General features: G+C 34.5%; 1 protein-coding gene across 15 annotated transcripts in view; it reads right to left on the minus strand.

The window, feature by feature from the left end:
- The window catches only part of LOC109851452 (solanesyl-diphosphate synthase 1, mitochondrial-like), a 31763-nt gene extending 8806 nt beyond the window's left edge, over positions 1-22957 (minus strand). Inside the window, exons 1-14 of one of the 15 annotated variants that reach the window (XM_020421679.1) lie at positions 22632-22957; positions 15516-15688; positions 13885-14067; positions 13371-13463; positions 10717-10800; positions 10460-10531; positions 10010-10141; positions 9742-9828; positions 8618-8689; positions 6658-6743; positions 6416-6498; positions 6297-6346; positions 6108-6197; positions 4044-4142 (exon numbers count right to left, since the gene is read on the minus strand). In XM_020421679.1, the coding sequence (XP_020277268.1) occupies positions 4044-4142; positions 6108-6197; positions 6297-6346; positions 6416-6498; positions 6658-6743; positions 8618-8689; positions 9742-9828; positions 10010-10141; positions 10460-10531; positions 10717-10800; positions 13371-13463; positions 13885-14019 (1083 nt within the window). In that variant the 5' untranslated portion in view covers positions 14020-14067; positions 15516-15688; positions 22632-22957. The other 14 variants (XM_020421647.1, XM_020421638.1, XM_020421611.1 and 11 more) reach the window with 14 other exon arrangements.

Below are 24266 nucleotides of genomic sequence, written 5' to 3' on the forward strand. Positions count from 1 at the left end.
GGTTTAGTGAGCGAGCAAAATAATGTAACGATGTGTTGCTCTTATTCAACCAATCAACTAGAATGGAATGCACAATATTACAAAATGATGATTCTTCTTCCTCCATTTCACCTTCTTTTCTCCAAATTAAGCTCTTCACCTTCTCAATCATTAAATCTCACATGTCATAAACTAAGTAGATGTTAGGTTTGTCGGTGTCGATAGATTGAAGCATATGATATATGTGCTCCATAAAGGAGATAATGTATCTCTTATCTTATCTCACCAAACATCATCCAAAAGCTTTTGCTTCACAAATTGTGACTTGCCAACATCATCTTTATATAAATCCAACTCTCACTAACCATCAACTCGATAAGACCACACTTTATTACTTTAAATTGTAGTAACATAAACACTACCAAAGCAAAACAACTTTCAGCATTAGCAAGCATCTTCAATCTCACATCACATGATCATTGAACATTGTCGGCCTCAGATAATTGGTTCATGATAAACTTTCGTATCATCACCACAGTTCCAATTATTTCACTAATCTAACCATATTCATCATACACTACTCCATTTCTTTTGAAGTCCTTTGTCGCACAGATCTGTTTAAGTGCAAGATCTAGCGTACGAACTACACAAGTCCAAAAAAGGTGAGGATATCATGTCTCTACGATGCCCCTCCGAACTTACAAACCGATGCATTATTTGTTTATAGCTTACACTATATTTTGAGGACCAACCTCTTCAATAGCTTTAATAAGAATGTCTGCAATATGCTCCGCGTTCTTAGTATTTCTCTCCATATTGATGGCATTTAAATACATCGATCCACCTTCGATCAGCACAATAACATCAATGATAAGCCTTCTTTGCGAGTCAGACTAACCATCACTTGTCAAGAAGACACCCTTCTCTTTGCATGTGTTCTTTATTGGCTCCAACAAATTTTCATCATGTGCCCTATCTCTTAGCAAAAGACTAGTTCTTAGAATATTGAAACTGAGAAACATAACCTCCGAAAAAATTGTTTGCGACACATTCATAGGATTCGACAAAATATGAACTCATTGCTAAATTAAATGGTAAAACAGGTCATGTTCAACATTCTTACAAATAGACTATGTAAATGATCTCACGCTTTTTGATTAAAAAGTGTTATTAAAGGCACGTGCCTCATACGCCCTGCGATGTGAGCAAGTTTATTGATAGCGGATAGTGTCGCATAGCGACAAGACACCATGAAGACCATTAGGGGTATAACGGCAAAAAGCGCAAAGTCAAATAGTGATCCAATTTAAATATGTATAAATATTCAAAAAAAATAAGAAAATTAAACAAAACTTTAAATTTTCTATAAATGCATATTTATGATTTATAGAGATCCTGAGGAAGAGGACACTGTGAGCTTCGAGCTAGAAAAGGCAGCAGGAGAGACGGACAGAGGGGGGTTTTGGGATTGAAGTGGATTAGTTAGGGAGGGAGGTAGGGGTTGAGGTCAAAGGCAATCATAGTAGAGAGTCTCGGGGTTAGAGGTGTTGTAGTTAGAGGAAAGGTAGAGGTTGAGGTAGTCGGAGAGGGATATGAGGGTCGCCAACGATAAAGTTAGCAGGGAGAGGAGAAGAGGCGCCGAGTTGGCGAAAATCGTGGGATTAGTGTTTTCTCTTCTTCGTCTTTTGAGATCGAATCAAAGTGGGAAGAGATAGAGAGCTGAGGGGGTTTTAGTTAATTACCGGTCGGATTTGAGTTGAATATTAAACTGAGAATCCATAATTAAAAATGCTCTTACGCGCGATAAACATCGCTATTATGAGCAAATAGCGCACAGAGCGCTATCGTCCACCGCTTTCGTCGATACCCAGTGGTGGGTGCTAATGCAGTTTGCAGCACTATTGGGCGCTATCTTCAACAATGAATGTGAGGCAGTGGCGAAGCGCCTCGCTTTTTAAGTGGCAGTGCCTTGTGCGCCGCGTAAGCGCCCTGCGATAGGGAACTTCACATTGTGTACATGTCAGACAGCCTCAAAAATTATTGTTCTTTAGCGTTTTTATATGCGATCACTCATACCCCAAAAAAAAAACCATTTGGTCATCTTAGTAACCCGATTGACGACTCTAGCTCATTCTCGTCTACTATTTTATTTTGCTTCAATAAAAGTTTTGATTTAAATTTTATTTGGAAAATTATGAGCTTTGCTACTATGTCCAGTGTGTTAGCTTTATGAATTAGGATCTTATTTTATGATTTGGTAGTAGATATTATTTAACATATTTTTTATGTGAAAAAGCATAAATGTGTTCTTTCATGCTTGATTATGAATCTTGAAAAATTATGTGTGCGGTGTGCACCTCGCTTCACTTGGGCACGTGCATCACATTGCACCTTGCGCATGTGCTCATATAGACTTTGCAACCCCACATTTCGCAATGCGCATTGCAGATTGATAACACTGATTAAAAGATTGTTCTATGGTAAATCCACCATCACTCATCTTCTTTGTAATTTCGGTTGTTGTGGTGGATGTTGATGTAGATAGGACAAATGGCCAACTCTCCATAAAAGTATCAAGTGACCCCCATAAAGTATCAATTTACCTCAAACTATAGTTATAGATCCCGTGTTAGCGTACTTTTAAATTCCTTCACATAGCATTCTTAACTTCACTAAGGGCCAGTTTGAATTGGGGTTAATGGGAGGTAGGAGACTCATTAACCTTGTTTAGAAACTCATTTGTAATAGATAATGTGAGAAAGTTAAGGTAACTAAGGTGAGAAAATCTAAGAGTTTGCTCCCCCTCCAATCGAGGTGTAACCAAGGGGAATTTAAGGTAACTATTACACAAAGACAATTTTACCCTTCTATCAAAAGAAGTACACAAAGACAATTTTACCCTTCTATCAAAAGAAGAGTATAACACGTGTAAGTTTATTTATGTAATTTGCATATATTCTCTTCCCTTCGCTTTATCAAACTTCGCAAACAAGGTGAAAAAAGCTACCCTCAATTCCCTTTACTAAATTCTCTTTACTAAATTCCCAAACAATTTTTGTATGTTACATTATCTTAACTTATGCTATGTTCAACTAACTTCCCTTCACAAGGGACAAATCTAAACAGTCCCTAAGCCTAATTTTATACCATGCTTATTAGCTTGTAAATTCATTTGGTTTTATCCCAAGTTCTTCAATTATAATAAATGGCAGAAATTCTCATTATAAAGGATAAATGTATGGTTGACATCATTAATATGTTAATTTCCTATAGACTCACAAAATTATCATATCGGGCATATGTACACAGTTCAAGGGGGAAGATAAGCAATTGATACTTTAAGAGGCAACTTAAATTTAACGGGAAAATTATCATTGTGTCCTATTATATCTCCAAATCTTCTGATATAGCACTTCGATATTTACCACATGTCCCCGATATTACCCCAATATCCACAATCTGATATGGATTCTGCTTGTCTGATATTTACTCGATATTCAACATTTAAAACCTTGCCTCTCATCAGACTCAGTACATGGCACATTCCATAGCCAACAATCCTTGAAAGGCGGATGCACCTCCCAAATTACTAGAGGATGCAACATGGCATATAACCCATCCCAGAATATCAAATCTGAATCCTAGTATTCCCAATACAGCAGCATCACCTGACTCCCACTCACCAAAAGCTTACAATTCTGTGTCAAGCAGACATGTCATGCTGCATCCATCCTCACTTCTTGTGAGGAAAGTGATTGGTATTCTATTAGAATACAACGATGTGGTAGCTTGGAAGGTTCCACATAGATTGTTTCCAACCTACCGGATGCCAAGATAATTACCTTTCACTACTTGAAATAAGCTAATCACGTATATGATTATCCGGGAGCATTTAATTATTGTTTAAGTTGTTGAGCAACTATTAGCTAACATGTCCTTCAAACACACATAATCAATCACCCCTCTATAATTAAGTCACACAGCATCACACTTAACCTACTATTCTCACTGCATATGAGGAATCAGGTAGATAACTCACTAAAAAGTGAACAAGTGATACTTACAGTTTCAACATCTTCAGGTTCACTAAAACTCCGGTCAATAAGTTCCCGAAGCTGAGGGAATTCTTCCATTGCAAATAATATCGGAGCTGTCACAATTCCCTGTACAAATATAATCAGTTTTACAATAAGATAACTTGTAAATTGACAAAGACATACTATTTGTTTATTGTATATCATATTCATGATACAGATATCAAAGAGAAAAGGGTACAGTATCAGATACATAATATCTGCAAGGTATGAATAGAATGTGGAGACTAGAGACACTATATATTCAATTTTCTATTCCTTCCAGAATACAAGAAGCACACCCACAACAGAACAACAACAACGACAAAAACAAAGCCTTTACACAAGAAGCTCACCGACACCAAGCATTATAATTGTGCAAGTATACGACGTGAAATCTGGATATCTTGCTTATGTGCCATATGTCACATAAATCATGGCAGAAACAGTTAAATGTATGATACCTTCAAGTAGGAAGTGCCTGGAAATATCAGCATCCAGTGGAGCACTAGAAGAATTGTGAAGATAAATGAAATATTCTTGCATTCAATTTGAGCTAAAGGGAAATAAGAAAAAAAATTCACCATTTTAATTACAAATCGGAAATAAACAACGGTTGTGCCCATGTCAGAATCTTAAGCCTTTGCTATATTAACTTCTCATCACGTCTAATATTTTGCACATGCTAACAGTGATAATTTGAGGTAAAACAAAATGATCCTTTCCAAAATGAACCATTCATTACCACATGTGTGGCATGGGCACTTCTATCGTGAAGATGTGCGGTGTCACACAAACAATAGACATGTGTCCTGTGTATTTTGAGAAGTCGTGTGCCAATTTGCCATGTCCATGTCACTACATGTGGAGCTACAACATGGATGAGACCATAATGCCATCCTTAAAAGTATGGTGGTATCATATACCTTCAGCTTTAGCCACCACTCACTTATCTTGCTGTTCTTTTTCCTTTTTTATTCTTTTTCTCTCATTGGATGTACTGTGAATGGATTTGTTTCTGTGTGCATGGTGTCTTTTCCTGCTATCCTACAAAGGATATACCAGTACTCAAATATTCAATTCAAAAATCTAATCAGATCATTGGTCCACAAACCTTTGCTCGTTTTATTCAGAATGCTTCTCCACCACCACTTTTAAATAAATCACTGCAATACTTCATTTTATCTATATGGTTCCTAAATATAAGCAGTTGTCTGAGACTAATATAAAAAATTATATTCAATCAATTAAAGTGGGTAGTAAATGACAATGTCAGGTCTACATATGATCAATGTGCAGCCCTACTGTCGTGCATAGACAAGCCCTTCTTTTTCCTGTAATTTATTTGCAAGATATGTGTCAAGACTTAGAAGCTAAGTTGCATGGAAACGGGCACGGGTACTGGTACGGGTGCGGGACACGACAAAACTGTAAAATGTTGGGTACGAGGACACGACTATATATATATATATATATATATATAGACGGATGTGAAGTGTAAGCTTTACGTCCAGGAAGTCTTTGACAAGTGTTTTAAATTAACACATATATCGTCTAATTGAGTACATGTTGTAATAAATGCATGCATATATTCAAGAAGTGTCCATGAAGTTTGGGTACGGGAAAGTGTCGGGTACGTGTCCGGTACGGGTACGGCTTCAATAATGAAGTACCCGGGTAACATAGCTTAGAAGGTTGACCTCCTTACAGGTGGCCGCAAGATATGGATCAAACCATTCACGGATTCATCTACATATTAAATTCCATTTTGCTAATAAAAAAAAGTAAAATGATCATGAAGATAACAGAGATGGAATTATAATAAGGATGAATAACACTAATGATTATGATAAGGATCAGCCGCAATACTGTTTCAGTCAATTTACTTTTACTTCCTATCATGCAAAGAATTCTATAAGATCAAGATATATGAAAGCTGTTCCCTTTCAATTTACTTTTACTTCCTATCATGCAAAGAATTCTATAAGATCAAGATATATGAAAGCTGTTCCCTTTAAATAATGACAAGATAATACATAGGTAAGAGAAGATTACATGGCGAATGTCGGACAATGAGCCTTTTCCAAGAGAAGCTGATGTTCCAGTGAAATCAAGAACATCATCTATCAACTGAAATGCTAAACCCTACAATTACTCAAAAAGCAGAAAGTCAACTAATGGCCAAATAGCAAGAAAAAGTTGACAGAAAATAGGTCACTAGGAAAGATCAGATATGATACAAACCAGATTTCGACCATAGTCATAAGCAAGCATTGAAACTTCAGCAGTTTGACCTGCAAGGATAGCAATAACCAGATTTCGACCATAGTCATAAGCAAGCATTGAAACTTCAGCAGTTTGACCTGCAAGGATAGCAATAGCCTTGCAGCTGTTGGAAATCAATGAAGCTGTCTTGTAATATGTCTTTTGTAGGTAATACTCCATGCTGTATATTACATCAAATGATTTCAGCTATGACAAAAAGATAACTCTTGGATGAAAACAAGGCTACATGGAGATGTATCTAAGCCCCAGATTCAACTACGTTGAAAAACCAAAGCAAAGGAAAAGATGCACCCGTGGAGTGTATGCTGAAACTATGTACCTGCAACGCTTCTCAGAATTTGTTGTCATTTGCATTGTTTCACCTGTAACTAAATGTTCAACAACAGTTGCAAGCAATGACACAACCTGCAGGGGCATGGTAAAGAGTAAATTATAGTCTAAATACCAAAATCCAGTTAAGCTAGGGAGATAACACATAATCTGACAGAAAAGGCCATTATGAATCATCTGCATTGACTGTCCATATATTAGATATTCACATAAAGCAAAATTACAAATCAAATAGAGTGATTATAAATTTACCTTATACAATGAAGCACCAATTGAATGTATTTGTTAGGAAATCGCCTAAAGCCGAACTCCAGACTAAAAATAGTAAAATGAATAGTAGTAATTAAGCCAAAAGGGAAGCCTTCTATGGAGTCCTAGGTACACTTCAACTCGACTAACTAAATATATTCACCCAACTTAATATGGAAATAATCCCACATCTTATTTCATTCTACCAAATCCAACAACCACCCAAATCAGACTATTAGCCCACAAAACCAATTCAATGCGAGACACTTCATAAGAGACTGTACCATGGTCATATCATGGAGATAGTGTCCCAACCCTCCTTTCGACACTGCAGTCACTTTTTTTTCCAATGTCTACATCCTTGTGCAGTGGTTTCCGTTTGGGAATATAATTATTTATTAATTTACTTATTTCTTATTCATGTAGTGTTTGCAAGTTGTGCAAAGCTGGGGCATATTTGCTGACAGGTTTTGCATGTCCTACTTCAGCCCAAAGCTTATTAGCGGCTTTGCATGTATCAATAATGCTCCCTTTTGGGTCTATTCAGGCACCCAGGTCTTTAATGTTGGAGTCAATGTCATGACACATTCGGCATCCTCCATCCATATCTTGAGGCCTACAAAATATGAGCTCCGATATCACTTTAAAATTCAGCTAAAAGCCCCACTTGAAAGATTGAAGCAAAACAAAGTTGCTAATAGGTCAGTTAGACCTCAACGTGTATTAACCTTGAGCAGCTAAGCAATTTAAGCTTGATTCCATCTGTAAGAAGTGGCATGTCCCATTATGTAGTATAGTAAATCTCACAGAAGTGGTTCCCAAGTGTGTCAGTATTGTTCTTAGTGATTTACAATTTCACATGGATAGATGAATCAGGTGGAGAACCAGAGGATATGCTTAGGAAACACATACTGTTTATTGCTGTAGCAGAAAAAATGTTCATGCCACGCCTGAGATAAATACAGCTTTTCCAACAAATAGTAAAGACAATGGATATAGTTTCGACTTTCAAACACAGGTGACCTTTATACTGAGCATGAAACTATAAACTTTCGATAATCACTACGCACTAGAAATGCAAGACTGAAATGCAAGACTGTGTAAGACATCAATGATCAACAATCACTATCTAGACGACCAAGATCAATAAATTGACGGCATGATAAGGAAAAGTCATGAAGCCTGCAACAGGCTTCTTATACATTTATTTTCCTCAACAATAACTAAAGTACAAGTGCCCTACAATATTAGGACATACTGAGTTGACCATTGTTTTATGTCCTACCTCATAAATGTAACAGATCTTTACACAAAAGTGATTAGCATATTATGCATTAACATTTCAAGACAGTCTATGACATAAGGGATTTCAACTGTTCATGCATACCAAGAACTAAAGCAGGTTCTGGTGCTAGGCATAAAGTACCTTCCAGACGGATATGTGAGCTTAATTTAATACCAGATATCCCTATGTGATTGCATTTATTTCAATCTGGATTTAGATATAAATAACGTAGTATTAAGCGATATTTGTACATTACTTCAACATCAGTTAAGCACTATGCACATTAAGCTTAGATCTATGTCTATGACTAATTATTCATAATGTCACATGAGAGCTAAGTTTCCAAAATAATAAATGTACAAAAAGAAGGTGAAACTTGTGTGTGATGAAATTGCAACAGTAAGTAATCACATACCTCTGTATTTTTCAGTGAAGCAAGAGCGACACAAGCTCTGGAAAGTAGAAAATCTCCTGCCAGCACAGCAAGCTACATAAACAAGTACGTCAATGTGTGTATAAATTATAAATGACCATAAGAAATTGATGTAGACACACTGAGCAATGGATGGCAATATGACAACATTTATGAGGCTTCACCAGTCAGTAATGTAAATTGGTAGTTGACAATCCATACATTACATTCACAGAAACAATTATCCAACTTACGCATGAAATAGAAAAGTTTGTTTATTACCAAAGAAATGATCAAAAGTTCTGATATACGCTTGATCATAAAGGCAGTTAAAATGTTAGGTTGTGTTTGGCAATCTTTCAAAATTGGGCCAGGTTAACCTGGCCCAATTTTGAAATATTTTTTGTTTGGCAAACAAAAGGCCTAGATCATCCATGTTTTCATAGGCCAAAATATGGTCTTAAACCAGTTTTCTTTCGGACCGGAGGGGAGGGGGGAAGCTGGTCCAGAGGAAAACTGGTTTAGCACAAAACAGGGCCAGGACTGGGCCTAGCCCAGTTTTGTGTAGCTTGTCAAACACACCCTTAGCTATTTACCTAACAAGAAGTCCATTATGCTCTCCTAAATTCTAGTTTGAAGAAAATATATAGGAAATAACTTGTGAAAATAATCAGAAGATATACAAAACTGACTAAAACTTGATCAAGTTGGACAATATTATAGACTTTGATATGGACAAGAATAAGCATTTAACTTGAGTACTAACAAATCTTTACAACTTCGTCAACTCTTACTACTATTCAATCTCTCTTCATCGATCTTTAATTTAAACTGAGTCTACAGCAAGTGTATTATTGTCAGAGACAAATTAACTTTCTTTCTTGTTCAAAGTAACTATATAATGCTAAAAGTTGATACTAACTTTAGTGAACAAGACAGTGACAAATTATCTCATGCTTCAAATTTGTGAATTCCATCAGGATGAGTATAGTTAGGAAGTTGCATAGACTAGATAGTGCATGGCAAATGTTTTACTTGTTTCCTTCTATACATTAAAATATATTAGAAGTGTTTAAGATAAATTCATGTCAATAAGGCCAAGTCACGATGTGAAGACCAGGCTTTACCTTGTTTCCCATTACAAAATTCAATGAACTGATCCCCCGCCTCGTTTCTGCATCATCTAATACATCGTCATGCAGAAGGCTTGCAACCTGATATGGCAAAAGGAAACAGACCATTAATTAGACAAAAGGACAGGGTTAAAGTAAGAACAATCCCGCTGGAGAAGCACATCTATATAACTGAATATCATACACACTGAATCCCCAAAATCCAACATTAAAACAAGAAAAGAAGACCACAAGAATAAATACTTAATAAGGGAAAGCTCACATGGATCATTTCAGTTATTTCAGCAATTGACTGCTGCCTTCCACGCACTTCCTTTGGTAGCATATGAAGATTGCCATCAATGACTGTTTTAGGAATGGGTACATCCAATGCAGATGCCATTAATAACAAAACCTGCACAAAATGATATCTTCAAGTTTCATATAGAACCAAATTTATGCATGAGTCATGGAAATAGTCACGAAACACATCTTCTATACAGGACAACCACCAACAAATATTTCACTGAGCTATTACAAAATATCACAAATGCCATATGCTATATGATAGGAAAGGCTGGTATACATCTTATAGACCATATATCTCCAGACGATCAGACATAACATTCAACCAGATGGGAGCGTAAAGCACGAACTATCATAAGAAATGCATAATCAATAAAACTTTTTATATACATTATAAAGTAGAAGTTGTTGAAAATGAAACTCTTACTGTGGGACGGAATCTTTTTCCTTCAACACCCATTTTAAAGAAGTATTCTGCAGCTGAGGCCAGCTTCGGTACCTACAGGAAACAGGTGTCGTAGTTAAAGTCCAAAGAAATAAGCAAAGAACAATTCTCAGATACTATAGTTTAGCAAACAACACATTCCTACTGAGTATCTTATACATTACCACTTAGTATCTTATTCATAGATGAAGAAAATCAACGGAAATTTCAAAAAGCTACAATATAAGAAGACCACAGACCTCTGCAACAACCATCGAGCGCAATCTGTCTGCAAGGGTTGACAGTTCATCCGCAACAAGGGAGAAGGGATCCACTGTTTCCTGCTAAAAGAAGACCTTATGGTGTCAGAATCATTTCACTTCTTTTTAAGAGATTTTTGATACAGATTAGAACTCTTATGAAATTTCTGGATTCCCCAAAAAGCATGTTGCATGGATATGGGTGAGGGTACATACACGAAAACGGGTGCTGATACCGGACATGGCATAATAGTAAAAGTTAGGATACGGGGACACAGCTATACACATACATATTAAATTAATCATCTATATGAGATCGATATTATTTTTTATTCACATGTTATGAGAACTAAAATATCAAGAAGATTATTAAATGAAAAACCACTCATATTTGAACTAGATACCAAAACTATCCTTTAAAATCATACTTATGAACTAGAGATGTGCTGAAGGTATGTCCCGAGTCCAATGAATTGCATAAACTTGAGGTGAAGTGTACGATATACATTCAAGACGTGTATCATGATTTTTTTGAACTGACACATGTCTTATGTAATTGAGTACACATCTGAATAAATGTGTGCATATATCGAAGAAGTGTCCAAGGAGTGTCAAACACAAACACGGATATGGGAGCCTCCGGGTAACCTAGCTCAAAAACCATCTGTTTTGTTGGGTTATTGCACGTGACTATTATAGATGCTTATAAATTAATAAATTGTCAATTGTTAGTTTGTTATATCTACAAACATTCTTTTTAAACTGGTCATCAATGAAGTTTCATCACCAGTTATTTATATCTCATAGGCAATCATAAAAAAGTGTAACAAGATTGCCAAGACGGTAAGGTTCACACTCAAAGTTCAATGCTGCATTTCTCAAATCTTTTCATTAACTATCAAATTAACCGAGAAAATGAAGAGTACTTTATTCAAATTTGATATTTTTAGAGGATCCGAATCAAGTTTAGACGAAAAACATCAATTTTTCTCCTACCCAAATTCTTTCATATGAGAAGTTCTTGACCAAAAGAATGTGTTATCTGGAGCTTGCAAAACACCTGGTGTTAATCCCTAGAATCATCTCCCATTGCAAACTTTGAAACTAGCATGAAATAGATTATTAGTCAACCTCCTTTCCTCAATAGATGCTCTTTTCCTTTTCACCTCAGGCGACTCAGGACCCAAGCCCTTGCATATTACATAAGCAATGCCACAAGTTACAACCAAGGGTTTCTTTGGTGGTAGTGATGATGGATGGGGAGTGGGTGTGTTCCTTTTCGCCCATTTTTTAGGGTGGGTGGGTGAGTTGGTGTGTACATGAAACAGAGCACAAACACAGAAGATCAAGGGAAGCAGTACCAAATTAGCCATATACCAAAAGCGAACTGGCTAAGCTATGCATCATGTGGGAGATCAGCCGCATCAAGGATTAAAGGACAGTCTACAGCTTTGTGCAGAAGCGGAATTGAGTCTGGTTTGCAAACATAGAAGAAAATTGACAGGGATACACACACACACACACGCTAATATGTTAATCTTTCCTCTGCCTTTGGATACTAAAGCACACTTCCGTGAGTTTCTTATATAGGTTAAACATTGCACCACAAATTTTCTTATATTTGCAAGTTCCATGAACATGTAGCATGTTAATTATTTCCTTGCATTAATGTCGCACACTTCTATCCACTTACCTTGCAACCCATACGCGTCCTTTAGAAAGAATAGGAATGACTCGATCTACACTGTACATTTATGGGTCATCCAGCTGTAAGTGTAGATCCTCTTTATTTCATGCATTCTATAGATATTAGGATATGCTGCTACACATTGTTTTCTAATTCCTTTTTTATCTCTCCACCTTTTGCAAGGAACATGATTAGGGAACACTAATGTGTGCAGGGACTCCTCGTAATGGGTAGGGTCGTGGCGGCCCTTGAGTCAAAGCTACTACATTCATAAACAAATGAAGGTTCAATTTTCTGACCTCAATTAGTCAATTTTTAACCACACATTGTGGTTTGCAAGAGGAGAAAATCGTTGTACAATGGGTTAGAGGGAAACACAAGTACTGGGGAAGAAAGTGGCATTAATGGATTTGGTTTTTTACAAGGTTTAAGTAGGTTTAAAGAAACAAATTCAGATTTGGAGTACTTAATATAGGGTATAACTGGAAAGCCATGACAAAAGTCTTAACTTAAACAGAATATTCCCTCCAAATCAAATGGTAGCTAACTACAGTGACTAATCTGAAATAACTAATATGGGTACAGGGACTAAATAGCAATTATAATGATATGCAGGACTAATTTCATAATATTATAGATTTAGGGGACCAATTTCATTTATGCTATTTTTAAAATTTTATGATTGTACATTACTCTAAATAATTGCTAGCCAATATTACTTCATTCACAGCACTCCCTGCCTCCCACTGTAAATTTTTCTACAATTTATGATTTCTACATCGCCGCACACTCAGTCAAAATCAAAATTGTCAAAATTTATAACACAGTAATTAAAGAGACAAGAAAGAGCAATATTGTCTAATTGAAAGTAACTTGATCTATTATTCCTTTTTTTGGTCTTTCTTGCGCTATAGATTTAAAGCTCGTAGTTAAAGAGAATAACATTAAGAAAGTCAAAAGAAATTACTTCGGCTCCGAAATTTTCATCCTCGTTAACCCGATATCTGAGGTCATGCAAGCCATGTGAACCACATCGGAGACTTTCTCTGCAACCCAACACCTACTAATCCACAAAAACATAGTGCAAACATCAAAGAAACAGCATGAGTACTTCAATAAATTACTATTTTCTATGTGAAGGTCGTATACATGACGCTAAGACTATAAACCAATGAATTCAACAAGAAGATTCTTCTTTGATACTAACACACAAAAAGACGGATCGGCCAAAATCAGGCACAAAATGAGCCCAAACAATGAGGAGAAGGAAATGCCAAAAGACAGTGAGAAATTGTGGCAAATAGACATCAAAGACGAAGAATGAAAAAAAAAATGAACTTTTCAAATAGAATAATTTACGCACATCAAATTTACTTACAAGTTTATCTAATTCTTGGAACCATGACCTTAGAGCGTAATTATGATGAAAAATAATGCATCAATTAGAAGAAAATTACAACACAATAACCATAAATGTGTACCTCTGAGTGTAAAAGGGACGGATTTGACCTAATTAGGGTTCCATAACGAGCAGCCAAGAACAAATTCTCAGCGCTGCCGCCATAAAAGGAGCTCCTTCTTGATCTCAAACATCTCAAAGCCCATCGCAAATACATATGATCCTGAGTTCCAAACCCCTGAGTAATCGAGCTCCAATCTAAAAACTTAAAATAATAGAAACAAAATCAAGTAAATACACAAAAAACATCTCCAAAGAATACTTAAGTTATACCTGATTTTAGTTGAGTGCGGAAGTGAGACGCACAAAAAAGAGGTGGAGGCCAGAGCGGTCACAATTCGCTAGTGTAAACCGCAAGAAATGTTAGTTTTTCTTATCTCTTTTTTCCCCTGTTTTGAGACGACGTAAAGTTGTTTGGGGCCGTTGACAATTAATCTGACGGCTTTAGTTGGGTTGTTTAATGATAGGGAACTGGATCTCCGGTCCAATTCGGCACAGCCTTTTTTGACTTGAACCAATCGCCACCGATTAATTAACACGTTGGAAAGCAACAGACCCTAACGGGTATGAACCCGACCCGCAATAAAATTTACACGGTGGTCGGCTCGGACTAATGTCTGGTTAAATTATTCACCCTTTGGCAGAGGATGTGGCCACGCATATAGCGGTGGAAGTTGATTGAATAAACTGCTAATGTTCACCTTAACCCAAAACCCTTTGCCACAAACCTTTTCAGAACTTATCACATCATCACTTTTATTCTCAAATGAAAACGGCATGTGTCCTAAATCCTCACTGTCCATATTCCTAGGACAAAATAATTTAAATTTATAAAAAAATCTAAACCATCCGTTTTAAACAATCCATCCAATCTCAACCGATTTCTCTCTCTTCTACCATTCGCATCAGTCATGTAATCCCCAAAATCTCTATGAAATTATACTCATAATTTCCGCCTTGATGACAATCTAACTAAAAAATTCCCCGCGGCCAAAAAATAGAAATATTACTGAAAATAATTCTGAAAAAAATTCCCCATCAACTTTTCACCATCATCCTCTTCCATCATCCCTCAATCTCGGTGAGTTTCATGGCAAACTCCCCTTTTAATTTCCATTGATTGTTTTTTTCTTAAAATATTTCATGATGTATACCCCCCCCCCCCAAAAAAAAAATTTCAATTGTCTTCCCAATAGCATCAACAACTACGCACGGGTAAGAACTCTTCAAGTTATTGGCTTTATTATCTTCAATATTTATGTGATAATTGCCCTTATATGGCCATTGATTTCATTTAATTCTTTTAACAGTTTGTTATACGATTTTAATTTTCAAAGCTTCTCTGCATTAAATATGTATTTATCCGTGAGTTTTAATATATTTCAAATCATTTCGGTTATTTTCTCTATCATCGTCCAAAGGACATCGTCGACCACTACATATTCATAGGTAAGAATTCCGCAGCAACTTCTACTACAACCAACAAGAGATGCAATAGAAGATATAATTGTATCAACATATCCAGATATTCAACAGAATTGCTATAATCAAAGTTATTTGGAAGAAAGAGCAATACTAACTCCAAGAAATGAGATAGTTGACATCATAAACAATTGTGTACTGGATAAAATAGAAGGAGGATTCACAACATACCTCAGTTCAGATTCTATTTGCCAAACATTTCCAAATCTGCAATTAAATCAATCACAATATCTGACAGAGTTTCTTAATTCTTTGACATTTCCTTCCATGCCAAATCATGAGATAAAACTGAAAGTAGGAACTCCAATCATGCTCCTGCGTAATCTAAGCCCTACTGAAGGACTCTGTAATGGCACAAGATTAATTGTTACTCAGTTATTGAAATGGGTCATCGAGGCTAGAATCATCAGTGGTAGCCACATAGGTTCAAAGCATTTTCTTTCAAGAACTGTCAGTACAAACACTGATTCTCAATGGAATTTTCACATGAAACGAAGACAGCTACCAATTAAAACATGTTTTGCCATGACTATTAACAAAAGTCGGGGATAAACATTGATATATGTGGGTTTGTACCTTCCAAGACCATGTTTCACACATAGACAGTTTTACGTCGCAGTGTCAAGAGTGATGATCCCTTAAGGTCTTAAAATTCTTATTGTTGACAATGATGATAATGTGGCATATGATGGAGTTACAGTGAATGTAGTTTATCATGAAATTTTCAACAACTTGAATTAAGGTATTATAGGGATCAAACACAATGCAACTTGCATGTCATTATTATATTATAACAATAGTTTTAACTAGATTGAGTATTAAATAGTGATATGGTATGCAGTATACATATAATACAAATAAACTGAACTTATCGAGGCTTGGGTCCATTTATGCATTGTAATTTGTGTTCTATTATCTGACATTACATACAGTTTAATGCTTTATACAGTGTTATCGAGGCGCAAGGCGCAATGCGGGACGCAAAGGCCCCTTATGCGCACAACAATGCGCGTGTCTCACTGAATTGAGGCGCATAGCTCAAACTAATATTTTCCAACATAAAACAAAAAAGCATATAAGCAACATGTTTATAAATTATAACATAAAAAAACTAAGAAATATAATTTCACATACTAAATCACGAAAGAGTCTTAATTAGCATGCATAATATAGAGAAGTTCATAAGTTTTCACAAATCACAATGCAAGATAATCTCCAACATAAGCAAAAGTCTATGAAAGTTCATAAGTTTTCACAAATCACAATGCAAGATAATCTCCAACATAAGCAAAAGTCTATGAAACAAAATAAGCAAGTAACAAATAAGAAATATATATTTTCATTTAAAATTGATATATGTATTTTTTAAGTAACAATTAAATGATTAGCAAACATGATTGTTCATAATTTTCTAGTTAGCATTCTTAATTGCTATTTGCTAGTTAGCATGAAAAAATAGAGAATGCAGATAACAATTACATATTTATATGTACATAATTTCTAGTTAGCATGCTAATTAAAAAAGGAAGTTACTGTTAGCAAACAAGTATACTAAATTACTAATTAATATTTTTTTATAGGTTAAACATGAAAAGATGGAGAATGGATTAACTAACAAGAAAGAGTCTATTACATGATGTAAATATGTAATATGTAAATTATTTTAAAAAAATAAAAGAAAGAGGTTGTTACATGATGTAAGTGTCAAGCGCACGAGGCGCGAGTGAGGCGCACACGAGGCGCACACGAGGTACGCGCCTCGTGTGCCTGTAGCGTCCCGCCTCTGGTGCGAGGCGCAATTGCCCCAACCCGCAGCGCCCCGCGTCCGGGGCGCGCTCGAGGCACACGCCTCGATAACACTGGCTTTATATGTAAATTATATGATCTATCATACTTATTAATTAGTTACAGGTCTGCACAGTTTAAGATGGAAGTTGTTCATAGCAATCAAGGATCTGAGCATCAAATCAAAAGAGGTTACTATTAAGGCCCGTGTAACAAACATATGGGAGAATATTAACATCAAAACGAAAGAATATTATGGACTGTATATCATACTCTTGGACGAATCTGTAAGAAATTTATAACCTTATAGTCACTTCCATTGATTTCTTTATTGATAATGTTTTCGCACGAAATATAATTCATAATTTATGTTTCCATCATTCAAGTTTAATTTTTTTATAATATCTATATTCTACAGGACACTTTAATTTAGGGAAGTATTCATGTTAATGGAATGTCTAGATTCCATCCTATGTTGGAAGAAGGCAGCATTCATGTTCTATCAAAGTTTCGAGTCATTCATTCATTTGGTAACTACAGAGCTACAAGGAACAAGTCTATGATAAGTTTCTGCAGGCAGACTCAAATCCGTATTTTGCAAGATTATGAAATTTCAATTCCCAAGTACAAATTCCACTACACAGCATTCAGTGACTTGCCTTCACTCAGCACAAATAGAACTTACTTGACAGGTTGTAATTTTAATTACTAATTCATTTTTTCAATAATACATGTTTTTTGATAGTATTAAATATATTCTATATCTTCAATAGATATCGTTGGAATTGTAAAGGAAATATACCCATTAGAACTAATATTAAATATATTCTATATCTTCAATAGATATCGTTGGAATTGTAAAGGAAATATACCCATTAGAACTAACTGCAAATGGACCAATAGATATCGTTGGAATTGTAAAGGAAATATACCCATTAGAACTAACTGCAAATGGACAAAAGAGTTATCCTAGAAGATCACTAAAGTTAATAGATGAAAGGTAAGATTTAGTATGGACATTGTAGGAATATATATAAATAACGCAGCTTCATTCTATTAAATTATCTTAACAATACTAAAGTGCAACTGTCTTGATTACAGTAATGTTGAACTCAAAGCTACACTATGGAACAAATTAGCTGTTGACTTGGAAAAGCAAACTTCAAAATCAAGACCCGAGCAATATGGTCATGATCGTCACTGGGGTTGTCATAAATACTTTCAGAGGTAATATGAATAACTTGAACCAATAATATTTATACAAATCAACTAAGCTTTATGGAATAATTTAAAAATAAAAGCTATAATTTCTTCAGGTCAATTCTCAGCATCAGTCAGTACGGGTTCAAAAGTTTACATAAACATTAACGAGTCACGGGTATTGGAACTATCACATAGGTAATCTTTAAACTGCATATATGGTGAAAACTAGCCATTATTTTTTGTAAACATTAAAATTATTGATGTACACATGCACAGGTACTATAAGATTTGTGACATACACAATATGATTTACTTTCACTTCATTTTCCAATTGTAATACATAATTTTAAATAAAATATGTATATGTACAGAAATACGGACACTGAAACTAAATTGTAAGTTATTGCCACACCAGTAAACTTCAATCCAAGCCAACCAAAGTTAGTGAAATCTGAAATAGCAACTTTGATGGAATAAATATACTTTGAAGACCCGAAAACAGCCGAAGTAAATTACAAAAACACTCAAATGATGAACCAAATTTTATTTTTCAAGAAAATAGACCTCATTATCAAGAATTTGTGCAGGTCTATCATTTTTTATGTCAGGGGAAAATTATTAGCATACTTGAACAAAAATGGAGATAACATGGATGTCCATACTGCAACAAGAAAACGATGGAATCAGGAAACACCTATTGGTGCAGACAATGTAACAAGGAAGTCCTAGCAGAGAACAAGTAAGCAATTAATTTATTTCACGCTACAAATAAATTTTTCTCATAGACTTTTTATTCTGAGTAAATATTTTTCTAAATATAAACTTATCAATAGGTATAGAATGACATTGGATGTGGAAGATAGAACTACAATCAATACATTCGTTGTCTTTAGAAAGGAGGCAGAAAATTTAATCAAAGTTTCAGCCCAGGAGGTATCAAGGACAATAGAATATGTAAGCTCAACCTCTAATAACCAAACTGCTTCACATAAGATAAATGTATTAAGAAGTGCTTAACTAATGCGTGATTTTGTGCAGAACAATGAAAGGGAGATAATCCCAGAGATTAACAAATCAATTATTGGGAAGACTATAAAAGTTCAGGTTAAGCTAACAAAGTATAACTTCGAAGAAGGTAAGCAATTCTTTTGTTTAATTATTGATCTAATACATTTATCTAATATATCGCAATAATATCCTACAAATTTAAAGATAGCTTTATATCTGTTTTTCATAGTTTTAATTTCATAATGATGAAACATACAACATAGTTTTAATTTTATAATGATGAAACATACAATGAAAGCTTCACTGTTACAAAATTTATCGAAGTTATTGAAGGTGATTCACAGGTACAAACCTAAATTTTGAAGTTATCAAACTTATCAAAGTTATTAGAAATGCTTATTATTTTAATGACAATGTATAGTACATTACATCTAATTTTCTCTACAAAGGAATCCCAAGAAGTTGAAGTTGTTGATCTAAATGAAGAGGCTCTCCTACAAACACCTAAACATATTTCAAAAGATAAAGTTGTGTTCACTCCCTTGACTAACACACCGCTCGAGCCAAAGATGAAAAAGATTTTCAAAAATTCACCTTCAAGGATAAAAGATCTTGGAGATGACGAGAACATTCAAAGGAATTCTACTGTCAAAAAAACTGAAGGTTAAGTTGATTAGTAATCATTTGTTACATTTTGTATGCGCTATATGAATACAATATCATAAAAAGCTCTATCTATTTTGTGTTGTTGCAGATCTCAAAAGAAAGAGAACTTCCAATGACTGTGGCAAGGAGAACTGGATCTGAATTTTTAATGGAGTTGCTACCAAGTTTTTTGTGCACAAACCTGATGAATTTATGCAGGTCTTCATATTTTGTTCAGTAAAGCTTAATATCATAGTGACTTTCTATATGAAAATTGCTTTGACACACTCGGTGTGGTTATATATATTAGTCTAACTTTAAGGTTACTTTGGAGTAAGTACTTTACTATTTTTAAGAACTCACATGCATGGATGAATGGTAGTTGAATATTGAGCATGGTCCTGTGTTTATGTGCAGATATCTGATTAGGTTCATACTTTAAAGCAATTTCCATGTCTATGCAGTCTTTTTTCCTATGTCTATGCAGAGAAAATACCCTCTCAAAATTTACTCAAGCAGTACCTTGTCTTTAGTATGAAGAAAAGACACAAGAGAGTTAAGACTTCAAAATTGGACTAACAACGCTCATCTTAAGCAGGTATGATTTCATTGAGCAACTTATAGCCAATTTATATATATGGCCAATTTAATTACAGATTTCACCAAATTAGTGCATACATTCAATAGGATTCTAAGCGAGGAAAAACATCAACTTGATAACATTAAGAGCACTTCTGAAATAATCTGATACAATATAAAGACTATAAAGACAAGTCAATTAATGTAAGTAATTTCACTCTAAGATAATTCTTTCCAAAATTAACCATGTCCCAAGATTATGACACAGAAACAACACAAAGTAATTAAAATACACTAATTCAAAACTTATCAGCGTTGATCACTAAAAAGTAATTTTTTCCTCAAAATAAATTTTAACCTGATCAAGCTTTCATTTTAACTCATGCATGCAATTCTTTCCTTTCGATAATTTTCTTGCAAAGTTCACACCTCTTGTAGCCATTTGAGTGGTAATTAAAAAGGAAGATCTCCACTGCCTAGAATTCACTCAAGCAATTCCCTGCCTTTAGTATGAAGAAAAGACACAAAAGAGAGTTAAGACTTCAAATTGGACTAACAACGCTCATTTCAAGCAAGCAATTTAAATGAGCAACTTATAGGCAATTTATATATATTTCCAATTTTTATTTACAGATTTCACCAAATTAGTGCATCCATTCAATAGGATTCTAAGAGAGGAAGAACATCGACTTATAGGCATTTGAGCGGCAGTTAAGAAGGGAGATCTCTAGTGCCTCAAATTTACTCAAGCAATTCTGTGCCTTTAGTATGAAGGAAAGATACAAAAGAGAGTTAGTTAAGACTTCAAATCAGACTAACAACGCTCATTTCAAGCAAGCAATTTAAATGAGCAACTTATAGGCAATTTATATATATTTCCAATTTTTATTTACAAATTTCACCAAATTAGTGCATCCATTCAATAAAATTCTAAGAGGAAAAACATCGACTTATGACATTAAACTCATAAACTTCATGAGAAAATATAGAATGCTTAAAACTTAATTTTAATTATGAGATTAATTCATTTGACTATATGTGTCGTAATTTATTCCCATGTAGACTATTTCATTGAACTATATTTGTGGGAATAAATTACCATTTGCATTAGAGTATGTATATAGCTTATTAGGATATCTAAAAATTGAGAACAATTCTTAAATAATCTGAATCCATGTAAAGACTATAAAGACAAGTTAATTATTATAAGTATTTTCACTCTAAGATAATTCTTTCAAAAATTAACCATGTCCCAAGATTATGACACAGAAACAACACAAAGTAATTAAAATACACTAATTCAAAACTTATCAGCGTTGATCACTAAAAAGTAATTTTTTTCTCAAAATAAATTTCAACCTGATCAAGCTTTCATTTTAACTCATGCATGCAATTATTTCCTTTTGATAATTTTCTTGCAAAGTTCACACCTCTTATAGCCATTTGAGAGGCAGTTAAGAAGGAAGATCTTTACTGCCTAGAATTCACTCAAGCAATTCCCTACCTTTAGTATGAAGAAAAAACACAAAAGAGAATTAAGACTTCAAATTGGACTAACAACGCTCATTTCAAGCAAGCAATTTAAATGAGCAACTTATAGGCAATTTATATATATTTCCAACTTTTATTTACAGATTTCACCAAATTAGTGCATCCATTCAACAGGATTCTAAGAGAGGAAGAACATCGACTTATAAAAAGTTAATTTTATTTATAAATTAAACTTATAACATTAAACTCATAAAGTTCATGAGCAAATATAGACCACCTAAAACTTAATTTTATTTATGAGATTAATTCATTTAACTATATGTGTCGAAATTTATTCCGATGTAGATTATTTCATTTAGCTATATTTGTGGGGGAAAAAAGAATAAAGAGCCACCAAATCTAGGGTTAGTAATTCGTGAGATGAGATAGATCAACCAAATTTAACGAATCTAGCATGAAATTAAGCACAAAAAATACCAAAAATAGGGAAACAATCGATTAACAAAATTTCATGGTTTTGATATCAAATTATTCATCAACTATTTGAGGAAAGGGAATATCATGGAGAAATTATACCTGTAATTGCCGAAATCCAACGAATCAAGCAAAATCCGACGAAATACCCCAATAAAGGCAGTGATTTCCCCAAAGCCGGTAAAAAATCTGACGAAATTCGAGGGAGGAGTCGACGACGAGATTCGACGATGAGATTCGAGGGAGAAGTCGACGACAAAATTCGAGGGATGACGAGATTCGACGCAGGATTCGACGACGAGGTTCGAGGGACGAAGAGCTTTGAGGGAGGAGTGAGCAACCAGCTTCGAGGGAGAACCAGTCAAAACCCGAGCTCTAGAGAGAGAAGAGAGAGGAGCCACAGATCTGGAGGGGGTTGATAGAAATGAAAACGCCCTAGAATCCTCTCTTAGCTATTTACATGGATAGCATTTGTAAATAAAATTTTATATAAATAATTTTTTGAATAAATTCTATTAATAAGAATAAAATGTGGACAATATTTATTCCTTTATACAAATAGGAGGATCAGAGATTTACTGTTCATACTACAGTAAATGCTACAGTAGAATTTACTGTAGCATTATTACTGCAGCTAATAATTAATTAAAAATATTACTGTAACACACGGGTATACTGTAACATTTAAAAGGTACTGTAACAGAGCGGGATACTGTAGCACTTCCAAAAATTCAAATCATGTCATATTAAAAAAAGCGGGATTACTGTAGCAAAAAAACAAATACCGTGTTTTGCACGGACCGCGGACTAGTAACAATAAAAGAAAGAGACAAGTTTACAAATAACTATTAATAAATTGCATAGGAATTTCAACTTAAGAAAGAATTTGTAAATATAAAGACTTACTTTCTTTTGTAGAACAACAAGAAAAATGAGAGATGAAGAAATAGATAATAGCAAGACCAATTTAAGCTATTTTACTTTTCCAAAATAACTCTACCTCGAGATACAAAATAAATTGACCTATTGAATAGTAATTGGCTGTAAAATTTTGCCATTAACAAAACTTTGGAAAGAGATATTTAGCTAATTTAGTAATATATTAAATTTTAGATTCTTAATCTAGGAAATTTAGAGTTGCCATTATATATTCTTTAGAGCAAGAATGTATAAGCATCAGATGACAATATTTTTTGTAACATATATTTTTATATGATTTATGATTTTTAATTTTAAGTGTATAATAATCAAAACAAATGTATTAAAACATAGAGAGACGCAAATTTAAAATACAATGATAAAAAAAAATTAGTTGCCGTGCTTTGCACGGGGTACATACTAGTTTAAATTTATAAAAAAAAAATCTAAACCATCCGTTTTAAACAATCCATCTAATCTCTCTCATATCGCAAATCTCTCTAATACAATCAGTTAATCCAATCTCAACCGATTTCTCTCTTTCTATCTTCTACCATCCGCATCAATCATGTAATCCCCAAAATCTCTATGAAATTATACTCATAATTTCCGCCTTGATGGCAAACTAACTAAAAAAATTCCCCGTGGCCAAAAATAGAAATATTACTGAAAATAATTCTGAAAAAAATCCCCATCAACTTTTCACCATCATCCCTCAATCTCGGTGAGTTTCATGACAAACTCCCCTTTTAATTTCCGTTGATTGTTTTTTTTTTCCTTGAAATATTTCATGATTGTATACTATTTTTTTGGATTTTT

Source organism: Asparagus officinalis, chromosome 1 (assembly GCF_001876935.1).
Source record: "Asparagus officinalis chromosome 1, Aspof.V1, whole genome shotgun sequence".
Lineage (NCBI taxonomy): Eukaryota > Viridiplantae > Streptophyta > Magnoliopsida > Asparagales > Asparagaceae > Asparagus > Asparagus officinalis.